The sequence below is a fragment of the Onychostoma macrolepis genome, chromosome 19, assembly GCF_012432095.1.
Source record: "Onychostoma macrolepis isolate SWU-2019 chromosome 19, ASM1243209v1, whole genome shotgun sequence".
In the NCBI taxonomy this organism is placed as follows: Eukaryota; Metazoa; Chordata; class Actinopteri; order Cypriniformes; family Cyprinidae; genus Onychostoma; species Onychostoma macrolepis.
In genome coordinates, this window is record NC_081173.1 from 17,478,911 (window position 1) to 17,497,302 (window position 18,392).

Genomic DNA, 18,392 nt, shown 5'->3' on the forward strand with positions numbered 1-18,392 from the left:
CCACTCAGGCGTTTGGAACGAGGCAATTGTACTTTTGGCGTCAGACATTCTAACAGAAGCTCAGATGAGTTCAGATGAGGACACGAGCAGTGATTTGAGAGAGATGAAGGAAAGGTTGTATGGAAATTATGTAAAGTAATTGAGTGAAGGAGGCTGCGAGAATTTTTATTTGTGTGGTAGGTTTTCATTCTGTATTTTTTCATTGATCAGTTTGTTTGTAAATGTGTGGTATTGGGAGTGTGTGGGGGGAGGGGTGTGATACTTAAACTTAAATTTCTCATCCTTTTGCTGCCCCACTGTGTTGAGAATGTGAAAATATTGGACAATTACAACACAGATATCTGCAACAGATCAACCCAAGGGACTTGCACATCTGAATACAAATGTTTGGGTTTTTGTCTATTATTATATTTTAGGTCTACATGGGTGCATGGGAAAAAAAGAAAGAGACCTACTCTCTTCACTACCACTTTCTGTGCATTCTCTATTTTGAGTCAGTTGCTCGATATTTGTGTTGCCACTGTCTGGTTACAGAATTGTACTTTTGTTTCTTGGTTATCACTTTATTGCCGTTATCACTATATGTTTTATTATATATGCAACAAAAATTGCAGCACCTGATAACAGGCATCGGGTTGTCACATTGTTATCTATTATTTCATTGTCCATTTGCATTTACAGAAATACAAAAGTTTAAAGATAAAATAAAAAACTTAATGTTGGCTGCTTGTCATTCTAACATCCAATCGAGCCAACGTCGTCATAAACACTGCCGATATGCATTTGAATACATGTCTTGAATAGGCTACATCTCGCAATATTTTTCCCTTTGTTTGTGGCCTAAGTTACAATTTTATAGGGCACAAAAAAGATTTACAAAATACAACGATGACCCCTTTAAAAAACTCTTGCTTTAAGACACAAGTTTGCAATTTGATTTGTGGTTAAGGACTTTTCATTCACCGCTGAGACTGCCATGTGTGAACGATGTTAATAGATCCTTAAAAATAAGCATCCGATCCACATCCAGTCCTCCCCTGCTTTAGCTCTCAGCAAATACTGCAATTGTTCATTAATAAATGACATAAGAAAAACGCAAAAGCAGCAAGGGAAAGATTTTGATGGGAACAAGACAAGCGTACAAAAGACACTCCTGACTAACAGGTCGATTTTAACGATTAGTTTGTGTTTCTGTTGTATAGAGACACTGGCTCTACCCAGGTGAAAAACAAGTGCACTTCCACAAGTGCTCTATTTTGTACTTTGTACTTAATATACTAAAAATGATCCCTTAGTACAGGGGTGTCAAACTCAGTTCCTGGAGGGCCGCAGCCCTGCACAGTTTAGTTCAACCCTGCTCCAACTCACATACCATGTAGGTTTCAAATAAGCCTTAATGACTTGATTAGCTGGATCAGGTGTGTTAGGGTTGCATCTAAAATGTGCAGGGCTGTGGCACTCCAGGAACTGAGGTTGACACCCCTGCTTTAGTACTTCTTAAGATAAACTTAAGATCATCTAAGTGTACTGTTTGAGACACCATGAATATGAACTAAAATGCACTTTTAACATACTATCTCTGTATTTAAAAAATTTATTTAGTTACCACTGGTATGTAGTACACTTGTGTACCAGTGTATGAAAGATAGGTTCAAGTGTACTACAAGTGGTAACTAAATAATTTTTTAAAATAGTGATAGTATGTTAAAAGTGCATTTTAGTTCATATTCATGGTGTCTCAAACAGTTGAGTACACTTAGATGATCTTAAGTTTATCTTAAGAAGTACTAAAGGATCTTTTTTGGTATATTAAGTACAAAATTAGTGCACGAAAATAGAGCACTTTAAAGTAGCCTACATTATGGAAGTGCACTTGTCTTTCACCTGGGTACCGCGCGCAAATGGACCTTTTGTTTGTAAGGTGGATGTCGCAAAGCACCCACGTGCTATTCCTGATTGTTTTAGTCAGACAATAACTCTAACAACTCTCCTAATTACATGAGTTTTATCGTTTGAAATGTTGTATTTATAAAACCAAATTCCTGAACTGAATTCCCGACCACTGTATAATAGCGGCGGGAAGTGAGCACTGGCTGCATACTTCAGAATCCCAGCAGATGCAGTAGGCTACGTCACGAGGCTATTACTCATCTACTGCGTTATGAATCGTGGCTATTTGGACATCCTACTCATTTGACGCGCTGTTCTTGCATACTACATAGTGGTGAAATATGCTCGCGCGCGTGCGTGTCTGTTTGAGTGGCTGTGTGCGCACGTGTATGGGAACCTTCCACTAATTTCTGTCCCCTGAACCTCATTCAAACCGTTCTGCCTTTTTTAGGTTTTTCATTAATACATTATTTAGTATGTCTATTAAGCTATTTCTTTCTCGTGGGGAATATTGGGAGGTGCAGGCAAACACTGACTCACACATAACGTTACTGGTATTTGTTGACAGACTGTCCAGCCGTGAGCTTTAGATCCCAGTGCCCTCAAGCCAGAGAGTCACGGTGGCGCCGACACTTCGTGTCTGCTGTCTGCGCTCCCACGGGTCACTCCAAACTCAAGAGAAGGGAAGTATGGCCGCTTGTAACTATAGCGGATTGAGAAGCGTTTCCCACCGTATATTTATTATAGGTCTGCCGGTGCTACTGCTTGTCCAACTATTGGTAAGTTTAACGGTGCCGCGCGCATCTAGCGACGCGAGCGGTGATGCGCCTGCTTTTCTCGTTATAAGCATAGAGAAGAGTGGCGGCTCAGCGTCGTCTGAGGTTAGAAAAAATGAGCGGGATTTGGAAAGCGGCGTGTTGGGTCTCTGGACTGACGAGAAGGACTCAAGACTGAAAGGATACCAGGACGAAAACGAGCTTGAAGGACGCCAGGTAATCTCATATTCACTAGTGATGCAGGTAACGATCTGTCTTTCGGGTTTTACGTGGAGGGTCCTCCGGATGTGCAGCTCCAAAAAAAAAAAATTGTCCTAGTAAATTGATTGAATTTTAATGAGAATAAATTACCCGGTTGTAGCTTTTTATCTGGAGGGTCTGGAAAACATATGTTTGACTTGGCAAAATACACGGGTATCCCTTCTGGACACTTTAAGATGGAAAATTTCTGAAAAATAGTCTCTCACTCTCGCTTTCTCTGTTTGTCTCGCTGTCCGCCCCCACCTCCCCCACAACAGTGAGTTCCTCAGTGAGTCATATCCCCTCTTCCTCTAGTCTAGTGTCTCCATGGTTACTAAACAGGGTTGTTGTATGTTTTGGGAGAGGCTCCATTTCCAACAGCCCAGGTTTAAAAAGTTCTCTCTGTTTCTTTTGTTCTCACTCATATAACCTCTGGTTTTGAAAGGGCACATTCTGTGACCCCAAACAAGCTGCAACTTCTCTTGCCTGAAGCGCTGCACACACTCACATAGTTTTTTTTCCAGTGGCTATCGAATGCCTAACCCTCCTCCACGGCATCCTTGTTTTTACAGTTTTTTTTATGTGCATCTGAAATTTGGCCAAGATTAGAGAGAGCTTCGTGTTTATGTGTTTACAGGCCGCGGCTAGAGAGCTGATATGGCAGCCATGGGCATCAGAACAACCCTCGTTTTTTGCAGAGTTGCAGCGTCTCACCCAGTTCATCACCACAACGGAGGTACACAAACATACCATAATGTACTTTTCTGATTCCCTTCTCGACCGTGCTTATAGCTTTCTTACATAACATTATGCGACTCCATGGTATAAAAATGGACTGTTACTTCCAAAGCAAGATATCTGGACCTTTAAAGAAAGATTTTTTCCTATCACTCTCTGCAGGTGAACTGCTCTCTGGTTCAGGGTCCAGATGGGAATCAATCAACACTCTCTCCTCGTCACTTAGATGTTTTGTGCATCAACCACTGGAAGGGGAAATGGGGTTGTGTGGCCTACTCATTCAGGTATACAAGTATATTACGTTACAGCAAAAAGACACAAAAATGCTTATTTACTTGAAGCTTCCCCTAAAAAACGTAAGTATGGAAGTAGCAATAGACCTTTTCTTCCATATTGTGACGTAGTGAAATGGATAAAGGAAAAAAACAAATTAGGATGAGGATGGAGACTTGGTTCTTTTGACTAAATGGACTAATGGACCTTTGGACTAAAATGCCATTTAGTTTTAGTCATATTTCAGACAACTGAATTGTTTTAGTCTTAGTCTACTTTTAGTTGACTAAATATCATAAGACTTATGTAGATTTAGTCTACTAAAATCTAATGGGTTTAGTTACTATGTAATGCATTTATTAGGAATTTCTCTAAAATTTCCAAACTCATATATTTCCAGGGTGAAAACATCTATTAATCTGGTAAAATGAATGATATTAAGGTTTGAACATGCAATATAGACACATTTAACTGCTCTGACACATAATTTAAATAAAATCACTTCCCATGAAGAAATAAGAAAATGGTCCTATTTTCAATGAAATACCAATGGTTATGTAATATGCATTCTTTATAACAACTTGCATACAACATCCTTCGTTCTTTCAAGCAGACATTTATTTATATAAATTTAATTTATATTAATCCTTATTAGGGCTACTCAACCGATTCATTGAAGAGAAGTGAGTTATTTTCTCTCTTTCTTTTGTTGATTCATTAACAATGAGAGCACAGACAACAGCAACTAAATTAGGCTGCTTTCCCTTTAAAACTGACTGCATGGATTCAATATACTAATACAAACATCTGATATTCTCCCAACAGTTTACATTCACTTAAGGGGAGACACTGCAGGCAAAAACACTGTTTTTTCATGCACCTGTCAATTTTGAGATTTTGGGCTTTTTGGTTTTTCATAAAGTGTTTTTTCAGACTAGTAGAACGAAAACACCCAAAAGACACTGTTAAGTGTTTCTTTTATAGCACTTTATCTATTTGTGTCAATAGATTTCAATTACAATACATATTTTTAAAGGCCGTTTTCACAAAATGAGTTTTTTCTCCTACACTGAGCCATAAATCTCCACTTCAGTAGCACTTAGACACACCAAACTTTACATTTTTATTCCTGTCTATATCCTGAAGGTTTTTACAGAGGGATTTGTTCATATATAATTTGCTTGATTATATACAACATTTTAATTCCCCCCAAATTTTCAAAATATAGTGTTTTCTGTCTGTTCTAAGTATTTTCTGAATTATGGAGTGACAAAATGAGATATCCAAAATTCCCTCTGTAAAAACTTTTGACTGTAATATGTCAAAAAAATGAAACAAGAATTTTGAAACTGACTTCATCCAGTGTTTAGATTTTTGTACTAGAAATGTATGCAAATTAGTGCATATTTCATTAAATAATGCCTCATTTGCATATTTAAACCTAACATTTTAGAAAACTAGTAATACAAAAAATGTTTGCAATTATCAATGTAATCAATCAACTAGGTAAGTAAGGCGATAACTATTAGTAAAAAAAAATTACCCTATTCACCTGCAGTGTCTTGCCTTAAAACGTAGGTGCGTTTATGTGAATACTCATCAAAACGGACAATTTGACATAATTTTGTCTGCATTACGATGCGAAAGAGAACTGAATTCAGTATTCGTGCGCTGTTTGAGAGGCACTTTTCTGTGTGCGTGACTCGGGTGTGTGCATTGAGAAAACCGGACCGAAACTCTTTCACATTGTCATGCTTTCCAACTTTATCCAAATGTCTGCTCTTTTCTTACTCCTAGACGCTGACATTTTTTAACATTTTATGAGACATGCAGCAAATGCAAACTTATGATCAGAGCATTACAGTTGAAATGTTCGAATCTTCCCTCCCTTCCATGCAGGAGATTCGTTCTGACTGGATCTCTTCCCAATTGTCCCTCCCTAACATTTTTGTATTGTTTTTATTCATTGAAGAAAATGCCAATGGGTTTTCGCAATTGTTTTTGTCATTCAAAAAGTTTTTATTTCGTTATCGTCTCGTTTTCATCTGTGAAAAAATGTTGTTGACTAAAATGATGACAAATTATTTATCAACGAAATTAACACTGAAAAAAGGCAGACCTGAAAACAAGCTTGCAGTCTATAGAGTGCAACAGTCAGGTTCCTGAAGTTAAAATCCCATTTATTTTCTCCATAAGGGAAATGATTTTTAATGATAACTTGTGAATCTTTAAAGACAGACCTACTTAGACCTACTCTAAGCTACAGAGCTGTTAATAGATGCTTTTAGCCCCATTATTTCAACTTATCTTTTTAAAACAGTTTAATACTTAAAGCACTTGTTTAAAATACTTGATTAATAGTGAAAAGGTGAAACTACATGACCCATGATTCTGCAAAAAAAGCAGCACCAATCAGAGAATTGAAACAAGGGTTGCCAAAGGAATTCTTTATTACCCACATATTTTGCAATAAACGTAAAATATCATGTTTCCATCAACATTTTTAAATTAATAGTTTTATATTTATCTATCACTTTTATTTTGTACACAATTCATGGGATTGTAGTTCATTCCCTCAACTAAGCCGTTAAGTACACAGTCTTTTTTCTGATTTTCAAATACTTTTTTTGCTTCAAATCAGAGCAGTTGTAATGTTGTGTTTCACCTATTTGAAAAATTAATGGGAAATAGGTGGGGCGGAATTTAGGCAGAGTAAATGATTTTAGAAGTCTGACATATGTCACTAAAAGAAGTTTATAATTTTAGCCAATTAATTAAAAATTACCTCTATAAATTTTAAATTATAAGGACAAAACCTTAAATTAACATATGCATTGAAGATTAATAACATCCATTTATAAAATAGATGATCTAATCTGACAAAGGTAATATTTTTGTTAGTGCTGCGAACACTAATTCTTGAGGTATGTTTAAGTTAGCACTTGATCTAACAGTGTGTTCTGTTTTAACTTTAAGTATTCTTTAAAACAGCCAGCACATTAAGAACCGACTTGTTTATTTCAAAGAATGTCGGTCATTTAGGGATCCTTGTTTCTTTGTTAAGCTGGAAGGGTGGGACTTGTTGAATATAATCTCTAGAAAAAAGCAACAAAAGCTGAAGGTTGTCCCAGATTCTGTAGCTTTTTTCCTCGACATGTCATGACTGATGCAGTTGTTCATTGGGATGTTTCAGGCTGTTCCAAATGAGCGAAATCTTTTGTCTGTATCTTTATAGTCTGAATAGGAAGGATGCTGCGTTTTTAGACACAATGTTGCATGCGGGGTGTGAGGTTCATCGGTTTGACCCCAGCGGTCGAGGGAGTCGAGAGCCTGCATCTATTAAGAATCATCGGGCTTGGTTAGACTGGAGAAATCCACGCCGTCATGCAGGCCTCGTGGGTAATGTACAACACAGGCTGCTTGACATTATGGACTCCCTGGGCCACACCATGGTACTTGCACCCAAATACACTCATGCTATGATTATTTTACATGCACTGCAAGTCACATATAATTTCACGCTCACCGTCCAGTGCTGAATCAGTAGTGAATCACCACCTTAATGTACTTAAGTCTTTGTTCACACTAGGGCGTCATCGCAACAGTGACTCATAAAATGAGGTGCCTTCAGGGAATATGTGTATTATTTAATCACTGGTCATTTAAAAAAACTGATTTCATACTAATACAATATTTCTTTTCTTGCTTTTTTTGGTTGCTCCCATAATGTCACATTCATTTAGTGTCTGTTTATGTAGGTGGATGTTCTGCGTATGGATTTGGAGAGCGCTGAATGGCGCATATTAGAAAGCTGGATTAAGGATGGAACTCTCAGAAGGATCAATCAGCTCATTCTGACCATTCATCTGCAGTGGGCTGGGTTTGAGGTGGGTGGTGCCGAAGAGGAAGTGGTCCGTTTCTGGTACAGTGTACTGAGAGCCCTCCGCATCTCAGGACTCCAACTCGTGCATTCGGCACATGGCCCGGGACACATAGTGCTGAGACGCAAACTGGCCGACTCTCACAGCTCATACACACTCAGCTGGATAAGGACAAGCGAGCAGCCCAGATAACCAACTGCAGAATCACTGCAAAAGACACTTTGATGCAGAAGCAAAACGCTAATTCCATGGAAAAGTTGACAGATGTGTCTAAGAGTACTTTAAACTAAAACAGCATCATTGAATGAGGCTGGCGTGTTGAATACATACAAATATACATTACATTTTTAAGAAGTAAAGTTGCATATTAGTGTTATTTTGTTTCTTTGCACAGACTAAGACAAGCCGTCTAGTGGTTGTGAACGGTACTGCAATGATTCAACTGCATTGTGCGCACAATTAAATCTATGCTGTGATGATTCTTTAAAAGAGATGTCATTTTTATACAACAGGGCTACGTGCAATATTTTAAACAAGTGCACTGTTTTATATGAAATAAACTACACAATAAAATGTTTATTAGAATTGTGTCCGATCTGTTTTTCGGTGAGTAATGAAATCCTGGGCTGCATTTGATTCACACACACACAAAAAAAAATGTTAAAAGACAAATAACGGGCATTCCTTGATCTCTTATCACTTGTGGCTTTTTCTCCTCTGACTTTCGTCACGTTTCGGATTTGTTCGGACTGGCCCGCTGTTCAGGAATGTTGATTAGCCCTCCCCTCCGTGTAGAAACTGCGAACAGATGTTTTCAAGCCGCTAGGGTGGAGTTGCGCTTTCAAGATTCCGGTTTCCATATCCGCCCCTTTTCTGTGATTGACGGACGCATTAGCCAATAGTATCTTTGGATTAACACGCACCGTCCAATCAAAAGTTGCCAAATTCGGGACTGAGCTGTCGCTGCCATACAGCTCTTGTTACAGTACATGTAGACATTTTGTCGGCTTAGAAAATTATGGACGGAATTAAACTCAGGGAATGGTACTGCTGAGGTAGTTGAAAAGCCAAAAGACGTCGGCATCCAAGGCCAGATTCACGTATATATTCAGGTAAGAAGACTGAGAGTACTTTATATGTGCGTAAAGTATTAAAGAGTCGCAGTTGGGTTGGCGAGTTGACAGTATGTAGGCAGCTAACGCTAACACTTCCTGCTCCGCACAGACGCCTCAGAGAGTTTAGGCCTCAGCTACTAGTTTTTGAAGCATTTTAAGCAGTCGTGACAAATAACCCTATGTCAATGTGATAGCTTTAACTTTTGAACTGGAAATCAGTTTACTGGGAACAACTTTGATTTGATCTTATCTTGTCATAAACAAAGTTAGGTTGGTACTTGGTATGTTGTGGACTAGAGCCTCCACTCCCTCCTAATATAGGAAGTCTGATGGGTGAACATTTTTTTCCTTTATGCACAGACTTTTTTTTTTCTAAATTTAACTGGAATTATATTAAACTTAAAATTGGATTCAGATGTGTAAAAGTATTCCTATTTGTACATTTAACATATGAATACATAACCTTATATATAATGTATTCATAACATGGTGAAAGGATATGATTAGTTGTTTGTAAATGGGTCAGTTGTGACATTTTAACAACCACAGTTAAAACACCTTTTAAAATAAAATGTATATAAAATATAAATAGCAGGAAGTGTTAAAGGGTAGTTGCTTGCTGGTGTTAACTGCAGAAATTAGAGTAAAAGTTGTGTTTTGCCAGAAAAAAACGGCAGCAGTTTTGGTTCTGCTTTGGACACCCATAAGGCTGTGAGTGTGGTTTTGTTGAATAAGTGTAATGTGAATTGGGGGGGGAGGGGGATACTATAGTATATAATCTATAGCTCGTATTATAGATTCTGCCTCTCTAGCTAATGACAGGATTTTTAATGCACTAAATTCTTTTTTTTTTTTTTTTGATCTGAAAGGGGAAGGTGACAGATAAGCTCCCATCATGCCTTTGGTGACGCGGAACATCGAACCAAGGCACCTCTGTCGCCAGTCACTGCCAAATACGATCAAGAGTGAACTGGAGTGTGTGACCAACATCACACTTGCCAACATCATTCGCCAGCTTGGTTCACTTAGTAAGTGTGTAATGGGGTGTATACTGAAGTAAATCGGTTGTGTGTTGCTGCTTTTAAGCTGTCATTTAATCATAGGTAAGTATGCAGAGGATGTGTTCGGTGAACTGTTTATCCAGGCCAGCTCGTTTGCCGAACGGGTCAACACGCTGGGAGAGAGAGTGGACAAGCTGCAGGTCAAAGTCACCCAGCTGGACCCTAAAGAAGAGGAAGGTAAGAGACATTGGGTTATACGCAACTTTTTTCATTATAAATATGTGCAATATTAGTCAAATTTTGCTTTGGTTTAATCATATTTTAGTTGGACCACACTGGTTTGTACAAAAAAAACTGAATTGTTAATGCTGAGTTTTGATTCAGTTTTGAACAGTATTATTGCATGTTTTATTTTGTATTTGCCTTAGCTCATTTGTATTATTATTATTATTTTATATTTATTTTTTATCATTTAATTTTCTTCTCATTTACTTTTTATGCATCTCCAACTCACATCTATTAGTGGTTAGAATCTGATTTAAAAACCGTTTTTTCAAAAACATTTAAAGAAAGTCAAGCTGTCATGAGTGGTCTGATGACGGCCCTGAGGATGGCTGTAATGTTACTTATTTTTAACCAATAACTTTTAAGTTTATTTTCTAGAAGTGTGTTACACCTTTTCTTCAAGAAAAATCAGTTTTTCAAATGCTTTTTGTTGCACAAATCACAGTAGTGTGTGTATAGCTGTATCTGAATTCACTCCTGTTTGCTCATGTGGCATTCACTGTATTAATATACTGTATAAATAGTACATTAATGTTTCTGACGCACTTGATGAGTTCAATAAGCAACATGTCAAGAGCAGAGGCAAAATTATTGTTTTTTCCCCATCTATTCCCCTTTATCTCTTGGCGTCATAGTCATTACTATGGCAACACAGATTTGATATAACCACTTGCAAAATGGCAGTAGCCATAAATATCAGATCTGTGCGCGGTGTGAACAAAGCCTTAATTTGTGGTATTTGGAGAAATGATGCAAAATATGAACTAATTCCAAATGTCATTATCTGTTTTTTTTTCCTTTCTTTTTACTCCCTCCTATTTTTGCTTTCTCGTTCCAGTTTCTCTTCAGGCCATTACCAGCCGCAAAGCCTTCCACTCCAATTCCATCCAGGATCAGCAGCTCTTCATTAGGGTGTCACTACCACAGCCTATCCATGAGACCTATCTGACCTGCAACCAGCCACCACCCCTCAACAATCTGAGCTGTTACAGGTAAACACACCATTACATCTGACCTACATGTACTGACCATATATAGGCATGTAAAACTCTTTATATTCATCACAGAATTTTAATTGTATTCCTTCAAAATATGGTTATTTTGTTTCAGTATAAGGTGGTTAAAGTGTTTTCTGTTTTCCAGGGATGATGGTAAGGAGGCTCTGAAGTTCTACACTGATCCGTCTTATTTCTTTGACCTCTGGAAAGAGAAAATGCTTCAAGATACCAAAGACATTATGAAAGAGAAACGCAAACATAAGGTGGGACATAAGTGTATGAAGCATGTACAACAAACATGTACAAAATGCCATCCAAAATGCATGAGCTTCTGTAACTGTGCATATTTTTGTGTTTATTGAGAGCAGAAGAAGAAAGATGACAACCCTAACCGAAGGAACTTGAACCCTCGCAAGATCAAAACCCGTAAAGATGAATGGGAACGCCGGAAAATGGGGGAGGAGTTTGTGGTTCCCAAACCCGATGGCATGGGGTAATAAAAACTAGGGCCAGGCTGACTATATTTTCAACTTCATTTTGATGAACCATTATAGGCCTTTATCACACTTCCACGTTTGAAAAGCGGAAGATTCAAATAGTAGCGTAAATGAACTTCCGCTGCAGCCTCCATCAATGACTGTGCCCATACCACGGCATTGTTGTGGGTTATTTATATAGAATTCAGCACATATACTTCTATATCTTCTAAAGACACCAATCTCAGTTTACAATTAATTGAGTATTTTGAAACAAAGGAATATGTTGTCACGATATCCCGATGTGTATTTCGTGACTTAAACGGTGTGTATAGGCAATTCTTCACAGTCTGATCACCTTATTTCATTACAGAACAGCGAGGAAACTATACAAACAACATATCACATTAACAAGCATTAGAATTAGCCAAAGCTTAAAAACATTAATTATGACTAAAGGCTGTACAGAAGGATTAAATTAAAGGTTTAGGGCAAACATTTTTTCACACGCTGACTTTGATGCAATTCTCTATAATTGCATCAAATTGAAGTTGTTCAAATAAAGAAATATTTCCAGCCCATATACTTTAATTAAAAATAAGTTTGATCATCTTAATCGAGTTATTCTCCATGATGGCATGCAACGACTGAATATCATTATACTGTGAACAAGAGCGGGAGGTTAATCACAATAAATATAATTCAAAAATAAACCAAGTAATATTAAAAATAAAATTAAATCAGTCTGAGTATTCCTCTGGCAGAAAGGATGACGAAAGTAGAAGCTTTCAAATTCTATCAATTTTATACCGAATTCAAACCACAAATTATGTTTTACTAACAAAGTTCAGGAAGAGCACATTCAGATGATTAACCTAATTAACACGAGAGGAGCACAATCGGTAATCAACCCAATTAACAAGATAAGGTGTATATATACACAGGAGACTTACCTCTGTTCTTTGACAGCTTTCCAGCTTCCCCTCCACCACCCCATCTCTTCCTCTTTACTAGTTAGCTAGAACCAGTACAACTTACTGAAATATATCATGTTTCATGCAATCACTCAATCAGTATTTCAACCATGGAAACCATTTACCTCAGCGAAGCCATTCAGCGTCCATAGCTTGTTAGTTAGCTAGAAAAAACTAGCTAGAAAAGGGAGGAGATTTTGCTAAATACATGCACTATACCAGATTATTATTATTATTATTCAATTTTTATTTATTTTTATTTTTTACTACTTAAGATGTAAGTGTTATCTTCATTATTTAGGTTCAAATAAATAATTTATACCACCATTCATATTTTTATATTCAACAAGTTGAAATAGAAACATTCTTATTTATTCAAATATTAAAAAATGCCTTGTGCAATTTAAATGTTTATATTCAACTTTATATTTTTTAATGTTGATACAAAAATAAATATATATGGACTCTTTTGTTAATTCTAACCTTTAATAGTATTATAGTAATTTACCAACTGCCAGGATTCCCCGTTTAGGTTACTTTACAGCTTTAGTTGAGAGAGGTTTTATTCCGTAAGTACCATGTACTCTACCTGTCCAAATTGATATTAAATCGACTCAAAAGCTTGGATCGTGAAATCTATTAATATCCAGTGCTAATAAAAATAGCATGTCGCTGCATGATTGTTAGAGGATATTATTGAAATCCATGTTTAATATTACTGTTTGTGTGTCTCTAACAGCAACTCTTCAGAAGTGTTGAATGGCAGTATTGGCTCTGGTGATGATGGTTTTAATCACTCTGATAGCTATTTGGACCAAAGCACTAACTCCTACAGCTATGATCCCAGCTCTCCTCTCCCACCTCCAATGCAAGAGGACTTCCCACCACCACCACCTCCAGACATGCCGTGAGTTTCAGAAAATAGCCTGCCATTTCTCTTGTTGAGTATCAAGTGCAGACTCTTTTCTGAGCTGACAAGCGTTTTTCCACTTGCAGGTATAATGATCAATCTGGTGGTCCTCCTCAGAAGCGTGGCAGTCTTTTAAGCCCCAGTCATCCTCCTCCAGCTCCACCAGCGACGCCTTCTTCAGGCCGTCCGACTGTGGCTCCTCCACTGGCACCGCCACCACCTCCACCTCCCGGTGGCATGATCCCACCTCCGCCACCTCTAGGTTTTGATTCACCCCCCTCTCCTCCTCCTCCATTCTACAGCAATGCTGTTTCCATCCCACCTCCGCCACCCATGGAAGCCTTTAGTCCAGCTCCCCCACCGCCAGCCATGGCGGGGGGACCACCTCCTCCTCCCCCTCCCCCTCCTCCTCCAGGTCCTCCTCCACCCTCTGCTCCAGCCCCACCCCCCTCAGGAGGAGTCTCTGCTCCCGCCGCACCCAAAGCCCAGCCTGCTCCGGCCGAGGGCGATGCTCGCAGTGACCTTCTTGCAGCTATCCGTCAAGGTAACGTAACTACATACATTCACAAACTCTTTAAGTTTGATTCAGTCAGATTAAACGATTATACCATAATCACATTTACCACTGCTAAGTTAAATTTCGTGGGCGAAATCCAGTCATTCCAATAGGAATCTGCGCGAGCGCAAGGACAAAAAAAGTTCTCCAAGCAGATTTCACTCATGTGCAGACCACCAAGACAGCTGCTTGGTTTGAAAGTGTTTTATACATCTTTACGCTATTGATATTGAACAGTGAACCTTTTTTTCGCTAAGGTGACTGCACTTTTAGTCTGCCTGAATGTTTTTTTGTGAAGTTGGACTAACAGACCTAGATAATGTGATTGTAGCTTGGCTTCGTCTAGCATGTACGCATTAATTGGACTACAGTTGTCCTTGCCACTGGGTATTAAATCTTCAAATATTTCAAACACTTTGCGTCACACATACTTGGATAGACAGACTATAATTTGACTAAGCAAAAATCTGCCTGTAAACATGCTGACTGTAAATTTACTGACTTGTTTACACCTGAAATTAACATGTTTCATGTGATCTGATCTCAAGTGGTCAGAGCTAAATTTAGTTGCTAATGGGACCCGCAACATTTAATGATTGCGTGTTCAAACAGCATTTGTCGTGTAAATGCTAATGTGTCATTGACAGAAGTGAATGGCTGCTTACTCGCCTGTCTGTTTATCGCGCTAAACAATGGCTTTAAACAACTTGGAAAGAAAATTGAGCAGTATTTATTTCGTTTCAGTTTAGTAAAATCTTATCACTGGAGGTTATTGAGATGCACTTAAGATGCCTGTATATGCAACCATTCATACTTTTGTTTGGGGTTTGTTAGATTTTTTTCATGTTTTTGAAAGTCTCTTACACTCACCAAGGCTGTGTTTATTTGATCAAACATACAGTAAAAACAGTAATTTTGAGCGAGAGTTGTTACAACATAGAATTACTGTTTTCTATTTATATATAGTTTAAAATGTAATTCATTCCTGTGATGACAGAACTGAATTTTCAGTAGCCATTACTTCAATCTTCAGAGTCACATGATCCATCAGAAATCATTCTGTCATAATTCATTCATCAATCATTCATGTTTTTTCAGGATTCTTTTGATGATTTAGTTAACAAGATCAACATTTGTAACATTTCAAATGTCTTTCTCACTTTTGATCAATATAATGCATCCTTGCAGAATAAAAATATTTTAAAATCTTACTTTTGTGCCATGTGTTTAGAGGTCTTACCTGAAACGGATGTTAATACCACAACTTAACTAGGCTTTCAGATCATTTCTACACACTGGTAATAGTAAATGTTTATTAAAATGTCTCTGAACTTCCTGTAATTGTGTCTGTGTGTGTGTGTGTAGGATTTAACCTGCGTAAAGTGGAGGAACAGCGAGAGCAGGAGAAGAGAGATCACATGGGCAACGATGTCGCAGCCATCCTGTCCCGCCGCATTGCCGTGGAGTGCAGCGACTCTGAGGATGATTCATCCGAATTTGATGATGATGAGTGGTCTGACTAAAGCTATCACCCCGCTCTTCATCACCTGTGCGATGACATTAAGATCATTCCTTTTAGACCTCACACTTCTCATATTACCTGTTTACCTGCAGTGAGGCCAAAAGCAAATAAGGGGAAGAGGGCCAAAGAGTGTGTGTGTGTGTGTGTGTGTGTGTGTGTGTGTCCAGAGGGTTGAGTCTAATATAAATGAGAGAGTGAATTATTTAGTTGATAAGCCTTCTCCTGTTTCAGAGCGCCTGTGCCTTTGTATAATGTGGCCAAAGGTAAACTGATACTGGTGTGTGTACTTCCATATTTTCCTCTTGATGCATCAGTATCATTTCTGTTAAAATCCCACATGATTTAACATTACTCTGTATTAACTAATCAACTAAAGCCTTCCTTACAGCCAAGACTAGACACACTTAATAATGCAGATATTTAAAGTAGTAGGATGTTTTGTGTCTATGATAGTTCTTGCACCTTGTAGGATGAAATAACTTTTGTATTTCATTGCAGTACGTATTCACGGTCCATGACCAAAAGTCTGTTTAAATGGCTGTGTCTGTGCTGTTTTCAGCCCTCAGGTCTGAATGATGTTTGCCAGCCTCACAATACTACCAGTAGTTTTTTTTTCTTTGTTTAGCCTAAGTGCCTGCTTCATAATGCCTGTTGTTTTAATGCCAAAGTTTTAGAAATTTTGCAAGATTTTGAAATCAAAGAAAAGTGAGATTGTTTTATTTGATATATGTTGGTAATAATTATGAAATTTTTTTTTTTCTATCAGCAACTGAAATAAAATTCTTAAATATAATACTGTGTCCGTCTGCTGTTACAGATGTTTTATAAGAGTGTTGTGTGCATACTTTTTTCTATGTGTTTGAGCTTGCATGTGCAGGGGCTGTTAAAGACTTCAAACTGTACAGCTGCATGCTTATTATGCTACTTAGGTTGGGGTAAACATTCAATCCACACAGGTGATCTTGAGCTTCATGAATAGGTTGAGAAATGAATAATGCAACAGGCCAGCCTCTAAAATAGGACTTTGTTTTCGGATCATCTCTATGATTTAATGTTGGTGTATTATATTAAATATAATGGATAATTTGTAAAAAAAAAAAAAAAGTGGTTTTTACACATTTTATTTTTTTTTACAATTTATTCCTTTTAATTGAGATTTTAATACAAATCCAAACATTTAAAACCCATTCACAAATGTCGATAACTGTAACATTGTAATAACAATTGTTCTAATTCAGTGAGAATATGTAAGCCCACACTACACTTATAACGATAATGACAGAGGAACGATCAGAATCTGCTGTCTTTAAAGAGCTCAAGCATTTAAAGTGGCAGACGACAAAACTGCACACTCATTAATAACAGAACGTTATATGTGTTGTTTCGTGTGATGCACTAATATCGTTATATTTATCAATCTTGGTGTGAACGGGCCTAAAGTGTCCTATCAGCAACACAACCTTGCAATTTAGTAAAAAATATCTGCTGCTCAATAAATAAGGACGTATAGGTTGATTTTTACTGTTGGTTAAAACAGTAAAAACCATGTAACAGTTCTAAATATTCATAGTAGTTTTATTTTAGTATCTTTGAGATACTGTTAGTTATAGTTAGTTATGATTTTATTATAATAAAACTATAACTAAAACTAGTTAGTTATATATATTATAGTTATATACCTGTATGTATGTATATATATATATATGCAGAGTCAAGTCACCTTTATTTATATAGCGCTTTTAACAATACAGATTGTGTCAAAGCACTTAACAGTATCAAATTGGAGGATAGAGTGTCAGTAATGTATAATGATAAGATTAAACACTCAATTTTTTTTTTTTTTTACAAGATTCCAGATTACATGACAAAAATTGTAGTCAGTAACGTAATCCGTTACATTACACATTTTAGGTAATATAAACAGATTACTTTTAGATTACTTTTGATTTAACTCGTTTATCACATTGATTTAAATAGCATTATCTTGTACCATAATGATGTAAAAAATGCAAAAAGTAACAAAACTTGTTCCATTCATTGTAATTTACATGAAGTGCATTAAACATATTACATCAAGGTTTCCCAAACTAGGGTTCGTAAAGGAACTGCAGGGGGGTTGTGAGTTTAATGAAAAGCTGACAATTAATTAAATCATAAAAAATTTAAATGAAAATAAATAATTTAAAAACAAATTCCCTTTCGAGGAAAGTCTCTTCACTCGGCGGCCATATTTGCAACGCCTCCAGGCAGCAAATCATCTTAATGAATGGGGGAATCCTGAAATCTCAAAAACTGCTTGCTGAAATGTCGAATCAGCAACAAAATTATAAAATGAATTGCCCCATGAAAGTTGTTTCTTATGGTCAAATAGCGTTTAAAAAGCTTATTTTTCAGGCTAGACCAGCCAATGTGCATGCGGAGTCATAACGTGCTTATAACTGTGCATGTGCGTTGACTGGTCTAGTCAGGGCTGCGTTCAGCCCCGTCAAAACATTACTAAACTTTTTTAAAACGGAAACGGTGCGTTGAACACCCTGTTCTGATGACGCAAGAGAAGGCCATTCTTTGTGTTCTTTTTGAAGAATTTTCGGAGCCTGATGAAATCGGTATAAATACGTGTTTAATACTGCAAAATATGCTCAATGTTGCAGTTACAGCCCTTGCCGTCCATTCTTATGTAAAGCACTTAATTACCATTGTGTATGAAATTTGGTACATAAATAAACTTGCCTTGCAATGAAGCTAAAAATATAAACA

General features: G+C 37.3%; 2 protein-coding genes across 6 annotated transcripts; both read left to right on the top strand.

Annotated features, from left to right (window-relative positions):
- The first annotated feature begins 76 nt into the window (after positions 1-76).
- On the top strand, positions 77-8,382 carry LOC131526078 (probable methyltransferase-like protein 24). Of its 5 annotated transcripts, none has more exons than XM_058754181.1 (6): positions 77-176; positions 2,459-2,882; positions 3,544-3,642; positions 3,807-3,928; positions 7,153-7,369; positions 7,676-8,382. In XM_058754181.1, the coding sequence occupies exons 2-6, from the start codon at positions 2,580-2,582 to the stop codon at positions 7,988-7,990; spliced, it is 1,056 nt and encodes a 351-aa protein (XP_058610164.1). In that variant the 5' UTR covers positions 77-176; positions 2,459-2,579; the 3' UTR covers positions 7,991-8,382. The 5 variants fall into 5 exon arrangements, with proteins under 5 accessions (XP_058610164.1, XP_058610161.1, XP_058610163.1 ...); XM_058754178.1 differs by lacking the exon at positions 77-176 and adding an exon at positions 1,887-2,364; XM_058754180.1 differs by lacking the exon at positions 77-176 and adding an exon at positions 1,887-2,341.
- Positions 8,383-8,751: 369 nt separating this feature from the next.
- Positions 8,752-16,428, top strand: wasf2 (WASP family member 2). Its single transcript, XM_058754415.1, has 9 exons — positions 8,752-8,910; positions 9,783-9,941; positions 10,017-10,151; positions 11,038-11,191; positions 11,343-11,460; positions 11,566-11,690; positions 13,387-13,554; positions 13,644-14,101; positions 15,479-16,428. The coding sequence occupies exons 2-9, from the start codon at positions 9,809-9,811 to the stop codon at positions 15,634-15,636; spliced, it is 1,449 nt and encodes a 482-aa protein (XP_058610398.1). The 5' UTR covers positions 8,752-8,910; positions 9,783-9,808; the 3' UTR covers positions 15,637-16,428.
- The last annotated feature ends 1,964 nt before the right edge of the window (positions 16,429-18,392 follow it).

What these genes read in the sequence shown, in the direction of transcription:
- LOC131526078 (XM_058754181.1), top strand. Translation starts at nt 2,580, where the DNA reads ATGGCCGCTTGTAACTATAGCGGATTGAGAAGCGTTTCCCACCGTATA. An exon ending in ACGAGCTTGAAGGACGCCAG is followed by an intron (nt 2,883 to 3,543) that starts GTAATCTCATAT and finishes ATGTGTTTACAG; the next exon opens with GCCGCGGCTAGAGAGCTGAT. An exon ending in AGTTCATCACCACAACGGAG is followed by an intron (nt 3,643 to 3,806) that starts GTACACAAACAT and finishes CACTCTCTGCAG; the next exon opens with GTGAACTGCTCTCTGGTTCA.
- wasf2 (XM_058754415.1), top strand. Translation starts at nt 9,809, where the DNA reads ATGCCTTTGGTGACGCGGAACATCGAACCAAGGCACCTCTGTCGCCAG. An exon ending in TCGCCAGCTTGGTTCACTTA is followed by an intron (nt 9,942 to 10,016) that starts GTAAGTGTGTAA and finishes ATTTAATCATAG; the next exon opens with GTAAGTATGCAGAGGATGTG. An exon ending in CCACCACCTCCAGACATGCC is followed by an intron (nt 13,555 to 13,643) that starts GTGAGTTTCAGA and finishes TTCCACTTGCAG; the next exon opens with GTATAATGATCAATCTGGTG.